The 27266-nt window shown below is 45.2% G+C and overlaps 1 protein-coding gene across 1 annotated transcript in view; it reads right to left on the bottom strand.

Annotated features, from left to right (window-relative positions):
- The window catches only part of TRPC7 (transient receptor potential cation channel subfamily C member 7), a 1529313-nt gene that overhangs the window by 680785 nt on the left and 821262 nt on the right, over window positions 1–27266 (bottom strand). Inside the window, exon 3 of the mRNA XM_069199219.1 lies at window positions 18673–18855. Coding sequence (XP_069055320.1) covers window positions 18673–18855 — 183 coding nt within the window. The remainder of the gene's footprint in view (window positions 1–18672; window positions 18856–27266) is intronic.

Genomic DNA, 27266 nt, shown 5'->3' with positions numbered 1-27266 from the left:
TGTGTCTGCATGGGATGGTGCTTTTGTAAGTGCCTGTAAGATGTGTGGTGCTTATGTTTGCCATGTCCACTCTTGTGTGTTGATGAGTGTGCATGCTGGTCTGATGGTGTGCTTGGGATAGGCTGAGGTACAGGGGATTGGGTCTGGGTGGAGGAAGTTGGAGGGGGGAGGCTGGACACAGGGACAATGGCTGCCATCAGTGCTGAGGCCAGATCCTGAAATGCTCTCTGTTGGGCTGCCTGCCCAGAATGAATGCCCTCCAGGTATGCATTTGTTTGTTGCAAATGCCTCTCGACACCCTGGATGGTATTCACAATGGTAGATTGCCCAACAGTGAGGGATCTCAGGAGGTCAATAGCCTTCTCACTGAGGGCAGCAGGACTGACTGGGGCAGGGCCTGAGGTGCCTGGGGCGAAGGAGATGCCCACCCTCCTGGGTGAGCAGGCACAGGACACATGCTGAGGGGCTGCTGCGAGGGCGGTGCTGGTAGGGGGGTGGCGGCTGTACCTGGTGATGCGGTGGGCACAGAGGTGCCCGCCACTGCAAGGGAGCTCCCATCAGAGGAGGAGTCCGTGTCACTGGTCTCAGTTCCTGTCCCCGCCGTGGAGCTCCCCTCTCCCTCCATCCCACTGGTGGCTTCAGAATCCGTTGTATCACCCTCTAGGGTCAAGTGGGTTGCAGCTCCCTCCTGCTCCGGTGCCAATGCTCCTCAGCCTGAATGCTATTGCACACAAGAACAGGGAGAGGACAAAAATGGGGGGAAAGACAGAAGAAAGACATGTTCAGTGCATGCAACACCACTACCGTTGGCGGACACAACACACATGGAGCAGCCCTATGCACTACGCCATGCACTAACAGTTCCTAGAAATTTCACCTGACCATGGGGTACAAGGCCTAACACCAATTGCTGCACACCTTGAAGTCACAGGAGCCTGATTAGATATAGATGGCTCTTACTACTCTTGGGGTTGGGGTGCCACATAGCCTGCCTCACAAGGGACCTTGCCTACAAACTTCACCCTGGCCTAGGGGAACACACTGCCCACCTCCCCCACCCAGACACCTCATAATGCGTGCAGAGTCAGCTGAATGAGAGTGTACTCACCCCCTTGTGGCTGCTGTGATGCCCTCAAGCACCCATCCAACTCCGGATACTCCACCGCCAGGATCCGGAACATCAGGGGGGTCATGGTACGACGAGCACCCCTCCCACGTTGGGAGGCCATCCCCAGCTGGGCATCCGCCATCTTCTTGCTCCAGCAGCGCAGGTCCTCCCATCTTTTACGGCAGTGGATGCTCCGCCTGTGGTAGATCCCCAGGGTCCGGACGTCCTTGGCGATGGCAAGCCAAATACCCTTCTTCTGATGGCGCTGACCTAGAGGAATGGTACAGGGGGAAATTGAAATTACTTACCCGTCAGGATCCTCATACTCATTGCCCCCCAGTTCCCACCCTTGCCCTGACCCACATACACTCCCCATCCGCACATGCAGGCCTCAGCCCCTACCCCATGTATCTTCCATCCACACCACTCAAAACAGGCATTGCCCATGCAGCATGCTCACAGTGCACTCACCTGTTTGTCTAGAGGACCGTACAGTGGCATGTACTGCGGGAGGACCCCATCCACTAGTTTCTCCAACTCCTCCGAAGTGAAGGCAGGGGCCCTTTCCCCAGACACATAAGCCATTGTCGCTTCCAGAATGAGGTCACAGCAGTACTTGCAGTGTAGGTCCTCTCCTGTGGAAGGTCAGATATCAAGTGAGGGAACAGAAAGAAAATGGCGGTCATGTCCGCGGCGGTGTGTACCATCACTGCCGGCGTACATTGTTATTGGCTCCTGGGACCCATAGTGCCCAATGTTAACCAATGCTGAATTGCACCGCAGTCTTCGACCGCCAACCGCAACGGTGTAGAACGCCAGCGCAGTTACCTCATATCCCCTTGTCCCACCTTACAGGTCAGGCAGCCGCCATTTCAGGAGGCCACATGGGGTGGATGTTAACTGCGTCACACCTATCTAGGCCGGGAATATAGACAGATATCGGCACATTGCAAATTTATTACGTTTCTGAAAATAAAACATTGTGATACCTCAGTGTTGAATGATTAACTGCTCGCTATTCTCCTCCATGGGCCACGTCCGCTGGGGCAGGTGATGAGATGGCGGCATCCTCCGGTGTACAGACCCCTGGTGGACCTCTTGACAATGGAAGAAAGACACATCCTGGTCACATACAGACTTGATTGGTCAACAATCCAGGAACTGTGTGCTCAGTTGGAGCCAGACCTGATGTCAGCTATCCACCATCCCACAGGAATCCCCCCTCTAGTGCAGGTCCTTTCTGTACTCCATTTCCTGGCCAGTGGGTCTTTTCAAACAACAGTGGCCATGGCATCAGGGATGTCCCAGCCGATGTGCTCAAACGTGTTGTCCAGAGTGTTATCTGCCCTGCTGAAACACATGTGTAGCTACATCGTTTTCCCTCAGGTGGAGGATTTGCCCACAGTGAAAGGTGACTTCTATGCCCTGGGACATATCCCCAACATCATTGGTGCCATTGATGGGACACATGTGGCATTTGTCCCCCCGCAGGAATGAACAGGTGTACAGAAACCGGAAGAGCTACCATTCGATGAATGTGCAGATGGTGTGTTTGGCAGAGCAGGACATCTCCCATGTCAATGCCAAGTATCCTGGCTCTGTGCATGACGCTTACATTTTGAGGAATAGCAGCATCCCTTATGTGATTGGGCAACTCCAGAGGCACTGTGTGTGGCTAATAGGTGAGGTCAAGGTCCCAATACAGTTGACATAGGTGTCTGGGTATGGGGCTGTCCCTAAGGGTTAGTGTGTGTCTAACAGTTGTCCCTCGACATTTGCAGGTGACTCTGGTTACCCCAACCTGTCATGGCTACTGACGCCAGTGAAGAATCCCAGGACAAGGGCAGAGGTACGCTACAATGAGGCACATGGGTGAACTAGGAGGGTGATCGAGCGCACCATTGGCCTTCTGAAGGCCAGATTCCGGTGCCTCCGTCTTATAGGTGGATCCCTCTACTACACACCAAAGAAGGTGTGCCAGATAATCGTGACCTGCTGTATGCTGCACAACCTGGCTTTGCGACGCCAGGTGCCTTTTCTGCAGGAGGATGGGCCAGATGGTGGTCTTGTGGCAGCTGTGGAGCCTGTGGACAGTGAAGAAGAGGAGGGAAAAGAAGAGGATATCGACAACCGAAACAACATCATCAGGCAATAGTTCCAGTGAGACACAGGTAAGAAGATGCCACTGCTTCCCACATCTCATTCTATTGTTGGAACTAGCATAAGTCTGTCATTTTCATTTAGTGTATGGACCCTGACTTGTCACTTTGACTTTCCATTTCACAGATTTGGGTCCCACTTTGTGCCCTCTGCTATGTTTACTGCTGGCCTACAGCTGTGTTACATTGGTATGTGAACAAGTAAATTGACATTGCTATATTCCATAGTTGTTGCAATTACACATTTGCGAAAGCACAGACTGACTCCAGATTGTTTTGTGATTTAAGTGTGCTTATTCCTGTGCAAATAAGTGGAGGGGGTTGTAAAATGGGCTGGGAAGATGGTGGAGGAATGTCCATGGCAGAGTCCAGTCTATTTCTTTCACAGGTGCATTGTCCAAAGGGGCATAGGAAGTGGAGCAATGGCAGTTTAAGGATGGACAGGGTGACATAGTGGGACAGAAGGGTGACATTCAGTGGGGTCTCATTTCTGGCAGGGTCTTGGCATTGTTCTCTGTCTTGTTCATGGATCTCAGGGACTGTTTGCGAGGTGATTCTCCATCTGCAGGGGGTGGGGTGCTGGTGTCCTGTTGTTCCTGTGGAGGTGCCTCCTGTCCATTAGCGCCAGCGGAGGTGGAGGGCTGTTCATCGTCCAGGCTAGTGTCAGGGGCCCCTTGTTGTGCCACTGTGTCCCTCCTGGTGTTGGCAAGGTCTGCCAGCACCCCTGCAATGGTGACCAGGGTGTTGTTAATGGACTTCAAGTCCTCCCTGATCCCAAGGTAGTGTTCCTCCTGCAGCCGCTGGGTCTCCTGGAACTTGGCCAAGACTGTTGCCATTGTCTCCTGGGAATTATGGTAAGCTCCCATGATGTTGGAGAGTGCCTCATGGAGAGTGGGTTCCCGGGGCCTGTCCTCCCCCTGTCGCACAGCAGTCCTCCCAGTTTCCCTGTTATCCTGTGCCTCTGTCCCCTGAACCGTGTGCCCACTGCCACTGCCCCCAGGTCCCTGATTTTCTCTGGTTGGTAGGTTTGCCTGGGTTCCCTGTAGTGGTGGACACACTGCTGATTGACGTGTGCTGGGGACAGAGGGATGGGCCTGCTGGGTGGGTACTGTGCTGGTGTTTCCTGAGGGGGGAGGCTCTGTGGTGGCTTGTGCTAGTGTCAGGGGAACCAACTGTCCCAAGGTCCCAGATGGGCCGGGCTGGTCCTCTTGATACAGTTGTGCAGAGCTGCTGTCATCACTGTGGGCCTCTTCTGTGGGGGCACTGGATATGTCTGGCACCTCCTGTCCGGTGACGTTGGGTAGGGGTCCTGTTGGGGTGTAAATGCATAGTTATTGTATCTGTGTGTGCCATTGTGTGCAATGGGTGAGTGACCCTGTACTCTAGTGCTTGCATTATTGGCTTGGTCCTTGTGTGATTGGTGATTTTGGGGGATGAGTGAGTTTCTCTACTGGACATGCTTGAGTGATGGGTGTCCATGCATTGGTGTTACATGCAGGGCTTGGTTTTGGGATGCGTGGGTTATGTTGGTGGGGTATCTGTGGGTTGTTGGGGTGATGGGTGTGAGGGTATGGGTGGGTGTATATGATGGCATGCAGGTAGGGTGGGGGGGATATAGTAGTAAAGATTTGCCTTACCAGAGTCCATTCCTCCTGCTACTTCTGTGAGGCCCTCAGGATGCAGTATAGCCATGACTTGCTCCTCCCATGTTGTTAGTTGTGGGGGAGGAGGTGGGGGTCCACTGCCAGTCTGTACAGCAATCTGGTGTCTGGAGACCACTGAACGCACCTTCCCTCGTAGGTCGTTCCACCTCTTCCTGAATTCATTCAGTGTTCTTGGATGCTGTCCCACTGCGTTAACCCTGTCGATGATTCTGCGCCATAGCTCCATCTTCCTTGCAATGGATGTCTGCTGCACCTGTGATCCGAATAGCTGTGGCTCTACCCAGACGATTTCCTCCACCATGACCCTGAGCTCCTCCTCAGAGAACTTTGGGTGCCGTTGAGTGAGGTGCCATGATGTGGTGTGGGTGATGTGTGAGGTGGTGCGTGTTGTGATGTGTGAGGGGGTGTTGGTGTGTGTTGTTTGAGGTGCGTGGATGTTGTGTAAGTGATGGTGTTGTGTGTCTGTGGATGCTGGTGTTGTTTTTGTTAGTGTCTTTCTCTGGCGTGGTTTCAACATTCTGGTAGTAAGGGTTTGTGGGTGATGTGGGCGTGTGTTTTATAGTGGTGTGAGTGTGTGTGTATATGTATCAGGAGTGTGTATTTCGAATTGTCCAAAGTGGTTGTGTTTTGTATATGTGTGTGTATTTTGAGTGCGGCGGTGTGTACTGCCAATGGTTTACCGCGGTTGAAAGACCGCCGCTTTGATTCGCGGGTCGTGATAGTGTGGGCGTATTCCTGTTGGGGTGACAGTGTTGGTTTTGTTATCGCCAGTTTATCACTGACCTTTGGTGTGGCGGACTTGTGTGAGTGTCTGTATTGTGGCGGATTCCGGACTGTGGGTCGTAATACGTGTAGCGGAATTACACAGCTGCAGTATGTTGGCGTTCTTCTGCACGGCGGTAAGCGGGATTTACCACCAGGATTGTAATGAGGGCATTAATTATTCCATCTTAATCGTTTTGACCTGCATCTTATCAGATAAATATTATGGCCCGTATTTATACTTTTTGACGCTAAACTGCACTAACGCAGTTTAGCGTCAATAATTTTTGCGCCGGCTAACGTCATTCTGAAGCGCCATGCGGGCGCCGTATTTATTGAATGGCGTTAGCCGGCGCAAGCAGACCGGCGCTGCCTGGTGTGCGTGGAAAAAAACCACGTACACCAGGCAGCGCCGGCGTTGGGAAAAGTGGCGCTAGGGCGTCTTAAAAATGGTGCAAGTCAGGTTGACGCAAAAAATCGCCTCCACCCGATTTGCGCCATTTTTAACGACGCCCAGACGCCATTTACATGACTCCTGTCTTAGTAAAGACAGGAGTCATGCCCCCTTGCCCAATGGCCATGCCCAGGGGACTTATGTCCCCTGGGCATGGTCATTGGGCATAGTGGCATGTAGGGGGGCACAAATAAGGCCCCCCTATGCCACCCAAAAAAAAAAAAAAAAAAGAAATTTATACTTACCTGAACTTACCTGAATGTCCCTGAGATGGGTCCCTCCATCCTTGGGTATCCTCCTGGGGTGGGCAAGGGTGGCAGGGGGGGTCCCTGGGGGCAGGGGAGGGCACCTGTGGGCTCATTTTGAGCCCACAGGCCCCTTAACGCCTACCCTGACCCAGGCGTTAAAAAGTGGCACAAATGCGGGGTTTTTTGACCCGACCACTCCCGGGCGTGATTTTTGCCCGGGAGTATAAATACGACGCATTTGCGTCGCCGTAATTTTTTTAGACGGGAACGCCTTCCTTGCATCTCATTAACGCAAGGAAGGCGTTCACGCAAAAAAATGACGCTATTTGCCCATACTTTGGCGCTAGATGCGTCTAACGCCAAAGTATAAATATGGCGTTAGTTTTGCGCCGAATTTGCGTCGAAAAAAACGACGCTAATTCGGCGCAAACGGAGTATAAATATGCCCCTATATATTTTTCTAAACACTGTGTGTTGTATTTTTGTGGTGTTCTACTGCGTTATTGTATGATTTATTCCTCAAATACTTTACACATTGCCTTCTAAGTTAAACCAGGGAGCAATGTCTCTGACCATGGCCTGCTCACAGAGGAAAGGAGGGATGAGAGAGAATTTCAATTACAAACGGCAAAGTTAAAAATTGAAGCTCAACAGGAGGGCAGAGAGAGAAGCCAAAGAGGCTGAGAGAGCTGAAGCTGCAGCTGAGGGAGCCGTGGCTGAAAATAAACTTTTGTTGGCTCAGGAACTGAGTTACAAGGATCTGGAAATAAAGACAAAGCAGTCTGAGTCCAGCAGTAATGGTGGCAGCATACATGCAGAACCTTCTGGAGAAAGAAAGGTTTGTATATCCAAAAGTGCTGTGCCCAGTTATGAGGTGGGAGATGACATTAATAACTGGCTGGCTGCTTACGAAGTTGCACTATGGGCTTATGGGGTTCCTGAAGAGCAATGGAGGGGCATGCTTGTGGTGGTATGTACCAACTGTGGGGAGGGACACACTTCTTACACTGGATCCCAGGGATCAAAACATATATGCACCCATGAAAGCCGCTTTACTTGCCAAGGTTGGGTTGACTCCTGAGATATACCGTCAGAGGTTCAGGGACAGCACCAAACTCTCCAAGCAAACTTGTGTAGACTGTTTTGATTTCTCCGGTAAGGCACTGAATAGATGGGTGCGGGCAGCAAAGTGAATGATTACACAGGGTTATTTAAATTAATTCTGAGAGAGCATATGCTCAGTCTTTGTTCTACAGAGTTGCGCCAGCACCTAGTTGACAATAAGCTGACTGATCCTAGAAAGCTTGCTGAGGAGGCGGACCTCTGGACTAGCACCAGAGTGTCCAAAAAGGTACCTGGCAGTGTCCCCATGAAGGATGGTTCCGGTTCCCCCCAACAGAGTGAGGGGGAGGTCAAAGATGACCCAGACAAGTCCCAGAGTAATGGGGGAGGGAAGGGTTCCCATGGCCCATCTGAGAAACAGGGTGATGATTCTGGTGGGAGGTGGCCCAAAGCATCCCATTCCCAACCCTGCTGCTTTGAGTGTTCGCAGCTAGGACACAGGAAAGGGAAATCTGTCTGTCCAAAGAAATCACCCACTGGTGGGACCTCCACAGGGGTGGCCAATGTGGCCTTAGAGGAAAGTAGTCCCAGTGGCAGGTCGTAGACCATTCCTTCATCTCCTTCAGTTCGGAGGTGGACTCAGAGGGTAAGTTGGAGATCCCTCAATGTGGGAGGCGTCACTTCCACCAGGTGGGAGTGAATGGGGTCCCAATCACCGCTCTGAGGGACACAGGAGCTAGTCTTACCATGATGGTGGAGAGACTAGTTTCCCCAGAGCAGTACACCGGCCAGGTGTGTAGAGTGACTGCAGCCATTGGGGAAGATTTCTTCTGCCCCATGACCCTGGTGTCCCTAGAGTGGGGTGGGGTGGTGACCCAGAGGTGGGTCATAGTTAGTCCCCAGCTGCCCATTAACTTCATTCTGGGGAATGAATTACCCCTAATGTCAGGAGAACTGAAAGGGTTGACCCCTAAGGACGCCCTGACAGTTCAGCTGTCTGGCAGTCCCCTCCCCAGAAGGGGGTAGGTGAGCCCAATGTGGAGGCAAGGTGAGGGAGGACTCACCCTTGTCCCCTGTTCAGCCTCAGGGTACAGACCCTGGGTTGAGTGACCAGTATCAGGGACCCACCCCTGAACTGGTGAGAATGGGGAAGGGGTGCAAGATCCCTGGGGCTACTTCCCCCCATTCTGAGGTGCCTCAGGAGCCCCTTGGGAGCCCCCTGCCAGCCCCCCAGCTGGAGGAGAAGCTCATCCAAAGGCCCCACTCAGGGTCTCCACTTAGCAGTGGATGGTCTGGGACCTGCCTCCTGACACTGTCAGTGGAATCTTTTGGTTACTGTCCTTGTGGACAGAGATTTCCCTGGGTTGGGGACAGAAGTCAGACCCAAGGAATGGAACGGGCCACATCACTTTGTTGGCCATGGTGGTACTGTCTGCATACTGGGATGCATCTGTGAGCAAATTAAATTTAGGAGCTTCACAGATGGGTTCCTCAGGTGAGGAGAAGGGTTCCCCATGGGTCAGTTTAGTAGCCCCAGAGAGTATAGACAGAGGAACCTCACTGAGTAGGAAAGGCGTAGAACTGGCAAGTGCTCCTGCAGTAGTAAGCCATAGTCCATGTTCTAACGGCTTAAGCAGGGAAGTTCATCAGAGTGTTGATTAGTGTACCCTGGCTCTAGGCTGGAAGGGGGATATGTTGGAAATGGCCTTTTTCAAGGGTCAGCTCAGAACTTTTTGCCTTCCTCCTTCTCTTTTTCTGACCTCATTTTTGCTGGCTTTAGGACTCTGCACACTTTACAACTGCTAATCAGTATCAAAGTGCATATGCTCTCTCCTTAAAACATAGTGACATTGGCTCATACCCTATTGGTTTATTTAATGTACTTATAAGTCCCTAGTCAAGTGCACTACATGTGCCCAGGGCATGTAAATTAAATGCCACTAGTGGGCTGGAACACTCGTTGTGCCACCCACATAAGTAGCCCCCCAACCATGTCTCAGGCCTGCCTCTGCAGTGCCTGTCTGTGCAGTTTCTCTGCCACTTCGACTTTGCATTTAAATGCACTTGCCTTAAACTCCCCTTTTTCTACATATACGTCACCCCTAAGGTAGGCCCTAGGTAGCCCATAGGGCAGGGTGCTATGTAGGTAAAAGGCAGGACATGAACATGTGTGTTCTATATATGTGCTGGTAGTGTAAAACTCCTAAATTCGATTTACACTGCTGTGAGGCGTGCTCCTTTCATAGGATAGCATTAGGGCTACCCTCATATACTGTTTCAGTGGTAGATCCTGATCTGAAAGGAGTAGCCAGGTCATATTTAGTATGGCCAGAATGGTGATACAAAATCCTGCTTAATGGTGAAGTTGGATTTTATATTACTATTTTAGAAATGCTACTTTTAGAAAGTGAGCATTTCTCTACACTCAAATGCTTCTGCGCCTTCCAATCCACGTCTGGCTAGGTTTAGTTGACAGCTCCCTTGTGCATTCACTCAGACACCCCAAACACAGGATGCTCAGTCACACTTTTACACATCTGCATATTGAATGAGTCTTCCTGGGCTGGGAGGGTGGAGGCCCTGCCACTTATATGTCAAAGGACATCACACAAAGGACTGCCCCCCCTACTGGGACCCTAGCAGACAGGATTGAACTGAAAGGGGACCTTGTGCACTTCTAAGCCACTCTTTGAAGTCTCTCCCACTTCAAAGGCAAATTTGGTTATTTAAACAGGGCCTCTGCCCCTACCAACTTGGACACTTCTTTACAAGATACTCCTGTCACAGACACTTCCTGGAGAATAGAACTTGAACCAGAACCTGCAACCTGCCAAGAAGAACTACCTGGCTGCCCAAAGGACTCACCTGACTACTTTCTGAGAAGGACTGCTGCCTTCCTGTTGCCCTGCTGCCTTGCTGCTCTATAGCTGTGCTGAGAAGTGCTCTCCAAGGGCTTGGATAGAGCTTGCCGACTTGTTCCCTTAAATCTCAGGATCACAAAGACTTCATTCCTGCAAGAAGAACTCCCTGTGCAGTTGAAATCGACGCACAACTGGTAGAAAACGACGCACAGCCTTCATCTCGGTGAAAAATTCACCGCACACCGAATTGGAAAGATGCAGTCCGACTTCGCAAGGAGAAGATCGACGCAGTGACCGCGTAGTTACCAAAAGTTTGACGCACAGCCCACTGGATCGATGCACAGCCGAGCCAGAACAACGCAGCCTGACTCCCTGAGAGGAATTGACGCAGCACCTGCCGTGCAGTAGAAATTTCCACGCAACGACCACTGGATTGACGCAGCACCTGTGACTTCGTCCTGTCAGCGCCGGATTTAAACACATCATCCCCGGGCGTCCAAAAACCCTGCAACCCGAAGAGGATCCAAGACCAAGTGCCGGAAATCAACGCAAAGCCTTCCCTGAGTGGAAAATAACCTATGCATTGCCGGGTGCGGCCTGAGAAATCGATGCACACCTCCTTGCTTTCCACACATCTCCTCCTCTGTGGTTCCTTGTTGACATTTTGAACACAAACCAGGTACTTTTTGCTTGCAAGAGACATTTATTGCTTTTAAGAGACTAAAGACACTTTATATCATTTCTACAGTGATATTTTCAACTTATACTTATTGCATCTTAATTGTTTTGACCTGCCTCTTATCAGATAAATATTATATATTTTTCTATACACTGGTGTATTTTTGTGGTGTTCTACTGTGTTATTGCATGATTTATTGCACAAATACTTTACACGTTGCCATCTATGTTAAGCCTGACTGCTCACTGCCAAGCTACCAGAGGGTGGGAACTGGATAATTTGGATTGTGTGTGACTTACAATGACTAGAGCAAGGCTCCTTGTTTGGACGGGGGTAACCTGACTGCCAACAAAAGACCCCATTTCTAACAATGTACTTTTCTTATTAGCTGTGATTTTTCTCTGAGTTTGTTTATTCTCAAAACATGCAATTAGTTTCTAACAACTGAGCTGTCTGCTTGTTTAATATTAATCAGCAATTATTCTTCTGAGTGATCAATCAATATTGATGCATCAATTTAGTGACATGTAGTAATTATTATATTCAAATATATTCAGTGCAGTAGGCCATATATTTGCTGTAGTTTTGCTCTCTCCAAGGCAACTGTTCTGTGGTTACGCTACCTTGTTTTGTTTACTCGCCTAAGTGTAAACTTATGGAATTTAAGAATCTATAAATGATATTGTAACTGTGCCCACAGCGTCTAGTAAAATAGTTGAGTCATTAGAGATCCCTTTCCTGAGCAGACCAGATGGATGTAACAGCCACAATAAAGATACATTGGTACATCCAGAATGAAAATACAAGAAAGTACATTAAAACATGAAAAGTGACATCACTTTAATAACCTATAGAAACTATAATCAGGCATCATACATGGATCCGTCATGTTTGGTATGAAATTCACATTTCCCAATGTCTCAAATATACTCTCTTACAATGTATTTACAACCTCATAGTAAACAATGATGTGTGATCTCTTTTTATGCTTATACCTTGAAATCATTCCACATAGACTAAGATGATTTACAGTACTTTTTCTTCATTCCTCTGAACCTCTTTCGTGACAGTCAGCAATAAAGCAAATATATAATCCCTTACGCCGTTGTAAGATTAACTAGATCCCAGAATCTCTTCCCACATATCTCTAACCTTGAAATTAAATGAGTAGTTACATCTATCTTCTGCTCATTCGGTAAATGTGAATTCATATATAAATACTGTCTTCATAGTTATATTGATCTGCAATGATGAACCAGAAAAAAATTGTTTCAAAATGCTTTACATACACATTATGCAAACCATTTACTTATGATAATACGTTTTTATGTACAATTTTAATTAAAGTTTTAATGAGATGAACTCCCCACACCAACTGTTCAATTTCCTTTATTTATGTTAAATTTTTCATATATACCAGTACTGTCTTGTTATGCTTGCTTTGCTGCAGTAGTTCAAGGTATTTTTTTCTTTCTTTCTTTCTTTCTTTCTTTCTTTCTTTCTTTCTTTCTTTCTTTCTTTCTTTCTTTCTTTCTTTCTTTCTTTCTGTGGCCATGTAATTTTTGTCCTTGTGTTGTAGGTCAGTGGTTCCCAACCTTTTGACTCTTGAGGACCCACACTGAATCACAACTGGAAGCCAGGGACCCCCAAACAATTTGTATGATTTAAAATTCAAACATTAAAATGGTAATTCATGAAAATACACAAACAAGTATGCACAAAACAAATACTCTAATTACTAAAGATATAATTATTTTATATTGAATAAAGATGCAAAAATCAAAAATTTAATGGGAAGGTTGCCGCTGCATCTCAGCGACTAACTTTGGAATGTTTGGTTTTATTTAGGAAAGCTAAATTCTCAGGTCAGAGTCCACATTTCCCAAGCGATTTCTGTTTTCGTTTTTAAGTACATAAGATCTGAGAAACCTTTTTCACATAAATATATGGTGGGGAAAGTAAGTAAAACCATAAGGTCCCCTCATCTATCCACAGCCTCTCTGTCACATATAATTAATTAGTTTTATAGCAACTCTCATACCAGTGTAGGTTGTTGGAGAACTCTACAGGGGACTGCAAGGTGTAGGATTAACATGTCATCCATACTGGTAGGCATTTTCTAAGATTGCTTGTTCTGGAGAAGCACAAACGCAGGATTCAGGACTTAACACAGTGGTTAGCATTGACTTTAATAATAAGAATGTATTTCTATGCCAACATAGCTTTTTTAGCAGCATCAGGATAATGAAAGACTTGGGAAAAAAAACATAACTTTTTTAATTTGAGACATGCAGTTAGCATGCAGCTCATTAATGCCCATTTATAGCTCACTGTGCTAGATTACGATTGTAACTTACGAACTACACAGCAACAAACAAAACTCTGCGACAGTAGTAACCCACTATGCTATGCACATAAAATACTGTTGTTTGCATGATACAGGCTCTTTGCAGTAGGCATATTAACCATCTGCCCTATGCAAGATGAGTCAAACCTGCCACTAGGCAAAACTCCCATCTCTCTCCAGCAGGTACAATAATGTTCAGACTTTTTTTTGCGCTTTTCTTTTTCCCCGAAAGCTGCTGGATGTACATGGAACTATGCCTGCTTTTCAAACTGCTGAACAAATGAAGTAATAAAAATAAAAAACAAGCAGCAAGAGGCCTCAATTGGAAAAGTGCCTTCTTGCCAGCTCAGTCCTGCCGACCCGCTGGGAATGTGTCACGGACCCCTAGGGTTCCGCAGACCACAGGTTGGAACCACTGTTGTAGGTGTTACTCATGCCACTCCGTAAAATATGGTTGGTCTAGAGCAGCCCATCATATTTCCAGCCCAGAGACAGCCTTAACTGTCTTGCCAGCCTCATGTAATAAAAGAAAATCATGAACTGGTTCTCATACATTTTCAGTGACTGTATTTTTCCTTATTACTTGTGGACATCTTTTAAAAAGAAGTGCTCATAAGTACCAGTGACAGTGGGCCAGTACTTTACTTTGCCAACGTCTTGTCTCATTTTTACATTTTTTGAGTTACAAATATAGAACAATAGACAATAGTTTAATGAATACAAAGGCACCAAAACAACACAAAACAAGAAGTAGATCTGTTGACATTGATTTTAGATTTTGAATTAAAAATAGAAGCAAAAAGCATTTAGTCCCAAACGTGGGTATATGATTGCGGTGGACCGCATCAAAGTCAAGCGTTAAGGCCAATTGCAATAGAACATCAGTAAGATACAGGGACAAGGTTCATCTTGGTGGGAGGTTTACCTTCTCACTTAGAAACGTGTATGGAGAAAAAGTGGTTGTTGACAAGTTGTTGGAGGGGCAAGCTTGAACCAAAGCAGGTTTCAGGCTTAAAGATGATTGGTTGCTGGAGAGTGAGGTTGTGATTTAGTTGTTGATGAAGGCAGGAAAACTCTGAGTGTGGAAAGTCTAAAGTCTGAGCCCTGAAAGGTCTAGGCGTTGATCAGTTGCTGCTTGATGTTGATCCTGGTGAAGCCCTCTACTCTCGGAATTAGAACGTTTCTAGAAGATTGGTCTCCTTCCAAAAGGCAAACCAGCAATTTGAGCCTGACCAGCAATTCAAAGTTGACAGTTGTTGCTTCAACAGTAACCGAGGATTGTCTCCGTATGTTTTCCAGTCAGAAAGTTAGCAGAAAGATTCTAAGTCCTACTTCTTACATTTTAGGTACAGGAGAAGTATACTCTCACACACAAGGAAGTGTCCAGGACCTAGGAACACCAAATAGGGTTAAGAGTAACTCCAACAGAGGCCTGCTTCAGAGTACAGAATAGCTCCTGTTAGAACTAAGCAGTTGAAGAAATAGAGGACTCTGGAAGCTTGTGTTCCTGTAGCTCAAACAGGCAACCAGCCAACTGACCCTCTGAATCCATCTGGAGTTATGGGTTCACGACAAGCAGGTCCAGTCTTCCCTCAGGTTCTTCCAGACAGCAGGTTAGCCCTTCTTTTGTTTTCTTCACATAACCAAGAGTGTTCTGGGATGAGGTCTGTTGGATCCACTTTTATGCCTAGTGCAAACCTGTGGCTGGAGGGCCATCCTTGGTCTATCCACTAAACTACTTATTGTAATTTCCTCCCCTCCCGCTGGGCTTGAGGCTAGCCTGACTAGGGAGACAAAAGAGAGGCAGGCCTAGGTGTGAGTTCATCTGCCATGACAAGGTAGACATCATTGGAATCTCAATCTCAGGAAAACTCTGGGCACAGATCCCAGGCCATTCTATCAAGGGAGATGTCCCCCTCACCACATCAAGAGCCCTCTACCCAATGTCTGGGAGCAATACACATCTTTCCACAGGGCTGGCATCAGGGGTGATGTGACAGCTGGGAATTGGCAGGAAAGCATTTGTGCTTTAAACAAGAAAAGTGTAGTTTCCCAAATAGTAATACCAATTCTAACTTAACCATTAAGTTGGATTTTAAATTACTATTTAAATGAGCCTAGAACCATTTTCCTAGCTGGTCTCAAACTGAATTTAGTAGTTATGAAATGTAAAAATCTATATCAGTGTTAACCTACGGGAAAGTCAGCTTTTCTACAGAGAATGATGAATTTGGAGGGTTTTCACTGTCGGAAAATAAAATAACATAAAAAATAGAAGCCACATTTTTATATACCATCCACCCTGCCCCTTTAGCTTTACAGGACGTAGAGGTGACACACAAATAATAAAAAGCGAGGTTTAGGATAGGCAAAAGGCTTAATAAATTAGAGAGACGGCATAAAAACGTTTTAAAGTTAACCTATTGGTCTTATGTTAAGGATAACTACATAACCCACAAATCCCATGGTCGCTTAACTAATTCCTTCATTGATATTAAATGGTCCCCAAAGTTTGAATCCTATCTGGATGTTATACCGGATTTGCAGGGCAAGAGCTTACATGCAAGGTTTCGTTTTGGCTCTTTGCCCTTGATGTCATTGATCCATAGGTGGGGGTCGATTAATCTTCCCGATATATGCCCTGCCTGTGGCAGTACTTTCGAAACCATTGAGCATTTCATGTTCTTCTGCCCAGCCTATGCGATCCCGCGATTAAAATGGATTCGCAATATTTGCAGGGACATGGGATTCAAGAACTGCTCTTTGGCTCTACGGGTTCTAAAAAGCCATAATTCAGCCGACGTAATTCTTTCAGTAAGCAAGTATTTAGCAACAGCTTGGCGCATACGATGCCATCTTCAAAAAGTAATTTAAGGTCTCATTTCTTTTATAGATAAGTTTTAGAGTCATATGTGTAATTCAAGTTATTGTTTTAATGTTTTTACACCAATTTATAGATGTGTATTTATTTATTTACTTAAGAATTATTTATTATCTTGTTTTTATGTGCTTTTATGGTCATTGATTGAATAAAGCTGATGATGATGATGATGATAGGCAAAAGGCTTATTGTTTCATTTTGTATTGACAGTTTAAAACTGTACACTCAGGCTGCAGCGGCACCCCTGGAGACATATTTTACTGTGCTCTTGTAGTGGGTGGCACCTTGAGTGCTGTAACCCACTAGCAGCATTGTTTTGCATCACCTGGGTATAGATGGTACAATAAACAAGGGACTTCTTGCAAACAACTTAAATGTGTCAATACAGTGTTTACCAGTATTAACATGTTTGAAAAGAGGAGTACAACCATTTACCATTGGTTAGCAGGGGTAAAGTGCACAGAGTTTGACAGTCAACAAAAATAGGGTTAAATAAAAAGGCAAACAAAATGAGGTTAAACCGCACAAATTTCCCAGTACTGCATGTGATATTCTTGTTTTTAATTAGGGGTTAGAGGGACCAGTGCCAATCTCCTACAAAAGTAATAGGTAGTAGCAATAGTAATATTAGGTATTGAAGCCACAAACATTTAACAGACATGGGATTCTGTGGATCTTGAGGATGTTTCAGATAACCAGCAAATAAAGGCCAATGAAACAGTCCATGTTTTTCAGCACCAGGATACTCTCCAGGGTGAGTCACGTGATCGACAAATACTCATAACATAATGGGGGTTATTACAACTTTGGAGGAGGTGTTAATCTGTCCCAAAAGTGACGGTAAAGTGACGGATATACCACCAGCCGTATTACGAGTTCCATAGGATATAATGGACTCGTAATACGGCTGGTGGTATATCCGTCACTTTACCGTCACTTTTGGGACGGATTAACACCACTTCCAAAGTTGTAATAACCCCCAATATCTTTTTATTTTATAGCTGACATTAAAAACGTCAATGGGAGAAAAAGCTCACACACTAATTTCTCAGTTCTTTTTGTAACAAAATGTTTGCCATCTTTGTTACCTTCCTATTCATGCTCAAATTCAAGCCCTTTCAATGCACCTGTAGACATAAGAAACCATTAAATGGTGTATCAACACTGAGGTGGTCATTACGACCCTGGCGGTCGGAGACCGCCAGGGGTAATGTGGCGTCCGTACCGCCAACAGGCTGGCGGTACGAAGACCCATATTTCGATTTACCTCAATGTTAGCCCCGGCGGTGATAATCCGCAAGCAGCGCTGCACTGGGGATTATGACCCCCCTACCGCCAGCCTGTTTCTGACGGTTTGCACCTGCAGGAAGAGGCTGGCGGTAAGGGGTGTCCTGGGGCCCCTGGGGGCCCCTGCACTGCCCATGCCACTGGCATGGGCAATGCAGGGGCCCCCTAACATAGCAGACAGTGAAAAGCGCGACGAGTGCAACTGCACCCGTCGCACTGCCGCAACACCGCCGGCTCCATTAGGATCCGGCTCCTATGTTGCAGCCTCATTCCCGCCGGCCCAGCGGGAATGTCATAATGGGGGCCGCGGGAGTGCGGCTGCACGGCGGTTACCGCCAAGGTCGTAATGACCCCCTGAGTTGCCTATGCGACGGTCTCTAGTAAAACTGCAGTGCTACTCCTGTATACCTTTTCATCTTTCAAAGCCCTCTTGCGAACTTTAAATACACTTAGGGGGTCATTACGACCTTGGTGGGCGGCTACTGCCGCCCGCCAGGCGGTAACCGCCGTGCGGCCGCCAATGCGGCCGCACTCACGCAGCCCCCATTATGACATTCCCGCTAGGCCGGCGGGCGCAAACCAAGTTTGCGCCCGCCGGCCCAGCGGGGATGAGGCCGCAACATAGGAGCCGGCTCCTAATGGAGCCGGCGGTGTTGCTTCCGTGCGTCAGGTGCAGTTGCACCCCTCGCTCTTTTCACTGTCTGCTATGCAGGGGACCCCAGGACACCCCTTACCGCCAGCCTCTTCCTGGCGGTGCAAACCACCAGAAACAGGCTGGCGGTAGGGGTGTCATAATCGCCAGGGCAGCGCTGCTTGCAGCGCTGCCCTGGCGGATTATCACCGCCGGGGCTAAAACTGTGGGAAACCGCCGGCCCCAGCGGTGCGACCGCGGCACTTCCGCCGCGGTCGTAATAGGGCTAGAAGCACCGCCAGCCTCTTGGCGGTGCTTCTGTCCTTTTAGCCCTTGTGGTCTCGGACCGCCAGGGTCAAAATGACCCCCTTAGTATGTAACTTTAAAGCTCAGGAAGCACAAAACAAGTATCATTACTTTATATTAGGAATATAAAAGAGAACATGCGTAATTTCAGCGATAGTTTAAACAAATATTCAAAACTGTAGCAACACTTCAAAAGGAATTAATTGAAATGTAATAACTTTACCTTTTTTACCTCATATTTAATAGCAAGCTTCACCCTGCTGAGAGTTGGACGGTGATGTTCACTCCAGGTTTCCTTGCTCACGTCACCATTCAAGATTGCGTCTACTTCTTCTGTATCCCTGCAAAGGTCCAGCACACCCACAACGAAATCCTTGCATTGCATAGATAGTTTCCTATAGTCATTCTGGAAGAGTGAAAAAGAACTACATTAGTCAAGCTTACATTGTGCTAATATTTTTTCCTATTGGCACATTGTGGAGTGGGGTGTTATGGATGGGGCACTGTTGAAAATCAAACACATGCTGTATACACGTCCTGCATCACTAATAACGCAAATAGACAGGTTGGCGAATGACTAGTCTGTCAGCATGTTAATCATTCATTAGTAACACAACAATATGGGCGAGTTTTAATGCAGTATCACAGAGAAAATCTATTTTTCAAGGAACTTCTCACTTGAACTGATTGCCGTGACTGCTGATTTTTTCTGTGGGTGTCTTACATTTTTCAGATTCATCCCTTCATACAGCACCCATTACTACATGTTTTATGCATTTTTGTGAAGTGCGACTTTGTTATTGCATTCACGTAAAAGTGTCTGACCCACTTAGACATGGTGCGAATACAAAAGGTCCAGTTGCACAAAAGAAAAAAATATATAAATATGACTTCTTTTTATGTGAACAGAAATGGGCTCTTGAATAATCGGCGTCAACAAAAGTTCCTTTGTTAAATAAAGATATTCGGTGTCATGTAGCTCATTTCTCCCTCATTGTTGTGATGAAGAAAAGATTGGCAAACTTATAATGCCTATGTGATGTTTATGACGGTACGTTCAAAGTCACAGATTGACCAGAATGTCAAGCTGTTTTCACTCACAGAAATGGTTTTCCGGTGATAGGGGAACACAGATGCATGCACATAGAGTTAGTCACATGGTCTTGATTAGGATTTCCCTTGGCTGCATGTCATCAATGCCAGCAAGTTTGCATACTGCCTGCTGTTGCTGTGCATTGGGGAGAACAAAAATGTGAAAGCTCTCGTTCTCAATGATGTTGTAGTTTCTTCAAAACTGGAAGCTTTGTGAGATTTATAGAAAGTCGTAAAGGGTTTGTTGAAAATTGTGTGAACAAAATCAATCAAAAATAGATTTTGCTCGGGCTGCTTCTCTCACATGAAAATAAAACCGAGCTTCAGCGGGATAACAGTATCAGGTAAAATAAACGATTATGCAAGAAAATTACTCCTCATAAACGATTCTGATTGTCATTTAAATAAGCAGGCCAAGTTTGTGGAAATGGCATTTTTTGCCACCTCACAACTGGTAACGCGTCCAGCCCTTATAAATTACCTGTACCTGGACACGTTGGAGGTCGGTGACCGAGTCGGGCTCTCCTCATCCTAAAATAGTCGAGTCACTCAGATCAATAATCAATAACTATTGTAATCGGTAATCAATACTCAATTAATAGATCAATATAACACATCAGAAATCAATAACAGTTGGTATTTCGGCACACCATGACCTTTCAGTCATGAATAACCACACCAGTTTATTAAAAGTTAGTGAATTTATTTCCCTATATTAACAAAGCTAGCACGATATATATATGTCTCAAAACCAATTGATATATGTATATGAACATTACTAGCTGTCCATAACGGCGGAAGAAACGCAATCTACGTAAAATCTGAATAATAATACACTCTGTTATAGCAATGCAAATCACCAATATGACTAACTGTATTTGACTAATTGCATACATTGGTCAGCATAACAAGATTTCAAATTAGCATGATACATCGAATGAGTACCTCGACTAACCTCTAATTAGCATTGGCATGTGGGACTTCATGCAAAACGAATTTAGTCAACACAAATTTGGAAAACTTCTAGCTAGGACCCTATAAAAATAGCAGTTGGTACCTAAAAGGAAAAACACAATGCATAATACATTTATCCTTTCATATTTACCAAATACAATCAGCATTCAAGAAAAGTCTTCGTCCTTCAGGTACCGGTTGATCAGCATGGGGCAAATTTTCAAAGGGGCAAAGTTAAGGGCAAACTTCCTTGCAGTGGCAAGGAGAATGGGGCAAAGTTACTGCATGGGCAAGACGGGGCAAATCAAAGTTAAAGTCTCTAGGGTGAGAATTCTTAAAGTCTCTTTCTCTCAGATAGAGAAAAGGGCATCAGGGTGTCGTCCAAAATGGAGTCTGGCATCAGGCTTCAAACTGGCATCGAGGAAAATGGCTGGCTTCTCTTTTTCCGGTGGGTTTAAGTAAGAAACATTCCAAATTCTGCAGGGTCTTCCATTGGAGGGTTCATAGGTTGGCTTCAAATTGTCCAATCAAAAATTGTCTTTTACTAGCGCTCATTTATGCATACACTGTCCTTGGAGCCTTGGAACACAAATTGTATCATGGTTTGCCAATTATTTTACTATCTGTACCTTCATTGTCCGCACCTGCAGAGACTGACCTTGTATCAAAGGGGATGAAACCGGCCTAGCACGAAACCTTGGAGATAAGTGTACCAGCCAGCTCTACTGGAAAAATACAACTTCAAGCATGAATATATGTTTCATTAGTTCAAGGAAAAATCACGCAGTTAGAATTTGAAACCAGGCAACTAGGCCAAAGCCTGTACTAAATTTAAGCTAAGCAAAACAGTTTTCAAACAAGAAATCATGGCATACATTTGCGATTATGACGGATTACTACGTTTTCAATACTTCATGATTAATAAAGCTCGTTTACAATGATGGCGAACTACCCCGAGGGCACAATTTCCCTCGTACATTATTTTCTTTACTAAAATCACACTACATTACACGTTTTGATTATACGATATGTATGAATATATGTCAGACCTTCTTTTTCTGCGTCATCACAACGATGCAAAGTTTGACACCGTTTTAAAACTTCACCAGTAGAATTAAAACGTACATACAATCACGCACTATCATTCTCATGGGTCTGTGTGAATCGTATCTGAATTAGAGACTAGACAATGTCCTGTGTAGATATATAAAACCAGGACGATTGGTAATAATCAAGCACATATGTTAAGCCTTCATATGAGGACGCTCTACACAGGTTCAAAGTGGTCAGTCAAATTAAGGTTCATATTTATTGTCTTGTATACTGTCTACTAAAACATTGTTCCTTCCTGTCCAATAAAGCCCCTATTAATTTAAATTACAAAACATACCGGAATGTTAAATACATTGAAGTCTGAGAGAGTGTGAACTTAATCATTCCTCTCTTCAAGTATTTACATTCAATATCCACCAAATTTTATTGTCCCACGTACTTCTGGAAATAACTGAAAATACGGAATTTCCGAAAATCCTAGAACAACTAATTACCCAAATGAATCATGAAGTTGCAAGCAGTTTCCAGATTTCATTTTCTCATTATTCTCAGCTCTGTCTTTCGGCGTGTTCAGGCAGCAATGCTTTGGGTGACTTTTAGACCGATTTCTTTCTCAATAATTCACAAGAACAAAACGCACACGCAAGGACAATAGTTTTGTAAACCTGGGGATCGTAATATGATGGGCTTTTCTGGTACTGGCAGAAACCCGAGCCAGTTGTGTGTGCCTGCAGGGCGTAAGGCGAATTCTTTAATCCAATATTTCTCCGAGTCAGTGCTTTTTTGAGATAGTACAAATGGAAAACAGTGAACAAGATTTGTCTCTTTCAGTTTGTAAGCTATGCTGTCTGGAGAGAAGGCACTCTCTCAAAGAAATATTTGATTAAGGGCCAGAGGTACAAAAATTAGGAATTCATAATGCAAGAAACCTTTGTACTCTTGAATGACAATTGGAAGTTGGTCACAATTTGACCTCTCTCATTTTTATTAATGAGGTAGGTGGCAGTTTGAAACCCATTAGGAATGCTAGCCATCAAAGTGAAGGTTGTCTGCTGGGGTCAGCAGACCACCATGTCAGTGATTGTTGTTAAAGAAATAGATCTTTTTTTAATGCACCCATTTTCCTTAAAGGAAAACAGGATGCGTTTAAAGAAAAAAAGAAAATGGAACTTTAAACATTTTTCAGAGTAGGCAGTGGTCCATGAGACCTCTGGATGCTCTTAAATTTTTTTTTTACATTCCCAAAGGGGAAGGGGTAACTTGGTGACCCCTTCCCATTTGTGAATGTGTTACCACCTCTTTCCAGGAGTTAGTAAATTATTAATGTTTTGTGCAAACATTAATACATACCACTATGATTCGGTAATTGGAAGGGACACCCTGAACTAGCTCCTTCCAAATACTGAATCGCGAGACCAAAATCACTAAGCACAACTTTTCTTCTGTACATTACAAAATGCTTTTCTATGGTTGCAAATGGCCTGATTTGGCAAATGGAGCTATTTGCGACCCCAAAGAAGATTTGTACATACAGCCCTAAATGAATTAAGTTTGCTCCCTGCAGGCACATACAACAGTCGTCCGGCTTCCCAGCTGCATCAGAAAAGCCTATCATGATAGGGCCCATACTCTTTCAACTGTGAAAGGCAAGAATAAAAAGACATTGGTTAAAACGGCACTGGATGATAAAAATAATTCTGAGCTTTTGGTTTTACAAAACTACTAATATGTCAAGTACAAGAAAGCTAATCTGCAGTTGTATTTTTTAAAGTAATCTGTGATCTAAATGAAGAAATATACTAACATTTACTCTCCAGTATGTGGCTTCTTTATTTAAATGCAGTTGCTTGGAGTTCATATTATCATATTAAGTAAATAAAGATTTTGCAGTAAGTAGGTTCATAACAATTCCCAGTAAAGTGTGCAAGAGTATAAAATATGAACATCAAGAAAATCTATGTGAAACTGGTCCATAGAAAATGTGATTATTCACTTATGTAAATAAATAATCTTCCTGTCCACTGATTGCAGAGGGAGGTTTTAAATATGTTGTTGAATTCAAATTATTATGTTTACTCAGTACAAAGGTTAGATTTGATAACAACTGTCAGACTATTGCTTGAACTGTTTCATTTTTGGTTGTTGTTTTCCATTTTGCAGGTAAAATACCTAATCTGCACAATGAGCAGTGGCAGCGCCTCTATTAATGTGGAGGAGCGTCACCCTACTGCTCTCTCAGCAGTGAAACCATGAAGACTAAAATGATAATAAAACAGCTTATTATCATTTTATTTTCCTTTCTGAGCTGAATCTTGAGCGGGGCTGGGCCAGGCCATCCTAAGGGACAGGAGCATCATAGAGGAAGAGTGGTGGACAATGCTGCAGGTGCACATGTCTTTTGGCCAGCCATATTAAGATGGCCAAACTGACATGCGCACTTAGATCTCTCAATCTGAGCTGTGCTGCACAGCCAGGTGGAGAACAGACACAGGCTCCCAGGGCCTGACTCAGCATCAAACCATACTGCTCAGATCAATCCTGGTTCTTCTCTCATGCTGGGTATTACAAGCATGAGAGCAGCATCTGGGTTGGTGTAGGAAGTCCAGGATTCTGTGCATGGAGTGCAGGAGTCAAGAGGAGCAGAGGAACAGAAGAGCACCGAAGCTGCAGCCACCAGGTACTTGCTATTTTATTTTTTTCTCCCCTGTGTTGCCCCCTCCGCTACCCCCAATGCTTACCCCCCAAATTGTTTTCACAGCAGCCACCACTGCCAATGAATACATTGAATGAAAATGAAAAATGTTGCAGCTAAATGCAGCTGTGCTGCTTTCTCTATCATTGTGCACAGAATGCCTTAAAATGGACCTTTGTATATCATGTGGCCTATAAAGCTATTTTAGACACAAAAAAGAGAATTCTAAGATCTGTAGATGTCTGCACAAGGGGAGTAGAAGACCAATGCAAGTGTCACATCACATTTACATCATTGTGCCTGGAAACTCAAGCCTTACACTTTTTCCAGATATTCGACTGGGAATGTTATTGACTAGGAAAAAATACAATCAAGCATAAATGCAAATCTCCACCCATCCTTTTAAAACTTTATTCAGTAACTGGTCCCTTCATGTCCTCAATATAAAGTGAGTTTTTAACACAATGTTACAGATAGTGGTATACTCTAGCATTGGTGTTTTCATAGGTCTGAAATAACATCTTTCAGATGATTTGAAGTCTGTGCAGCATGATTCTCATATCTGTCTTTAGGAGCAGAAAATGAACTCATCATAGGTTTCCTTCTATTTACATTCAGTTTCTAAAACAGGAATCATGGAAATCTACGGAAGCTGAATATTTCCATGATGAGCACTACTTTCCTGCACATACTTGTAAATGTGATAGAACAATTGTTTAGTCCATTTAATGTTTTTCTTCATCTTGAAGTACTTTTTCTGGTGAGGAATAACCATTCCCCCACACCATCTCTGCACTTAATTAGCCAGCTGAGTATTGCCAATACTAAATTTGCACAGCTACATCCGCCTGGGAAGCTTTCTTCACAGGATCTACAAGATACATTTTTGGTTTGAATCCATCTTTTTATATAGCATGTCCTGACTAGTCAACTGATCTCACCTCTATTTCACAGTTGTCCCTTTTAAGAGTGAGACCTGCATCACATATTCAATCCAACACCATGTGTAGAATGTCATCATGTTCTGATACAGATGAACCATAGTCCATGATAATATCTTGAAAACAATGTGTTGGGAATACCTGTCAAAATGTTTTGCATTATCTTTTGAAAGGCTAGTTCAAACGACATCCTGTAAAACATGAATGTCCATAATGGAGTCAGAAACGCAGTTAAGGGCCTAGATTCAGGATTCCACTCTACCTGATGATAAGCTATGGATAACTCAATGCCACTAAAGCACTTTGTATAGCAAATAGTATTTAACATATTGTTTGTGCAAGATAAAGAATGTCTCTCCATCCACATGTGGTTAGTAAGGTAATCTAAATTTATACAGAGGCGTGTAACATTACTATGGTCTTTCTTAACCAAAACACTGGCACAAGCCTCTCTGAACAATTAATAGGTTTTATTAGACCCAGTACTGTACGATGATTTAGGGCCTGATTATGAGTCTGGCGTTCTCAAGAAGTCAGACCGCCACATTACGGCCCTGGCAGCATGACCGCCGTGGGACCAACGTCTCCACCACGATCTCTGATCCCATTGCCATGATGGCAGTTTTGGGTGTGATCAGCCAGGGTGCCGCTGAAGTCAGCGCCACCCTGCTGATTACAACCTTGTTCTCCACCAGCCTTTTCATAGCAGTCTAAGTGCCATGAAAAGGCTTGCAGAGAAAATGTGCAGGGGGCCACAGAGAGGCCCCTGCACTGCCAATGCCCTGCACTCCCCCTGTCCAGCACCCTTGAAATGTGCACTGTGTGCTGTGCAGACAGTGTGCAGTACAAGGGTGCTGGTGCACCCTGCGTGAGGCAGCATTGCCGCCGGCTCAATTATTTCCCACTGGGCTGATGGAGGGAAACCCTGGTTAACACCTGTCAGCCCAGTGGGGAAAGTTATAATTGGGCTGGTGGGGAGACTGCCAGAACCGTGGTCTCCTCATCAGGAGCTTGGTGGTCCGTTGTTTCCAACTGTTAAACTCTTAATGAGCCCCTTAGTTCTTTTTGCAGGGGTTCTCTCATGAAATTGTGTACATAATGTGCTTTATGCATGACAGGTTTGGCATCAGATTTTACTTTCATTTCAGGTTAAAAGCCTTTTAATATTCCTAGGTTGTCACCAAACAATTTTGGAAACTCATCACACACCTGGGGCTGTATTACACAATGTTCACTGGGGGTGCAACAGGCATTTGCGCCTTCTTTGCACTTTGGTATTACCGAAGGGGCCGCAGATGCTTGTGAGGACCCTTCTGTAATGCAAATAGCACTGGCTCACATGTAGCGCCAGCATGATCAGAGGGAGTTCCCCCATTTGCATGGGGTGTGGCCCCATGCAAATAAGAAAATCTTTGTCTCTGTGCCGCATTATAGACATGGGCGCAGACGCAAAGAAACTCTCATGAGGTGCACTGCCTGTGTGCCACAAAAAGGTGTTGCACTGTCAGTGTGCCCCTTGATGGCAGACATCTGGAAGGGGCAAAAGGGGTCTTTGGGACCCACCTGACATCCCCTGGCAGGTGGGTACAGTCTCTCAGTGCACCTGTGTTACAAATTGGGTTTCTAGTTGGCAGAGGTATACACCCTTGTCCAAGCAGGGACCACAATTCTAGTCAGGGTAAGTTACAACACAATCCAAATTCTATATCAGGACCGGAGGCGAGGATTATGCATATCTTTCTTCACTTTTTATTAATCAGCAAGTTCAAAGTTAAACACAAAATGAACAGAAAACTACAAGTTCCATGAAGCCGCCGCCATGGTAACCAGTATCCAATGAGGTTCCACCTTTCACGCTGGTATAAATAGCCTCAGCTGCGACACACTTCCTCTTTCTTCACTGCTCAGATAAGTGCCTTTCCTGCCTCCGGCTAACATTGCTTTGTTTGTTTAGCGCGTTGTTGCCTTTTGTTTCTTCTGTGTAAGCAACCAGTGTTGCTCAGGCGGTGTGCTCGTAGCGGACCGCGTTTCCGCTCGAGCGTTTACTTTACATTCTCTCTGTTGTAGCAACTAGGGTTGCTAGGC

This window comes from Pleurodeles waltl, chromosome 7, assembly GCF_031143425.1.
Source record: "Pleurodeles waltl isolate 20211129_DDA chromosome 7, aPleWal1.hap1.20221129, whole genome shotgun sequence".
In the NCBI taxonomy this organism is placed as follows: Eukaryota; Metazoa; Chordata; class Amphibia; order Caudata; family Salamandridae; genus Pleurodeles; species Pleurodeles waltl.
The sequence above is the reverse complement of the archived record's forward strand: the minus strand, read 5'-3'. Positions and strand labels throughout refer to the sequence as shown.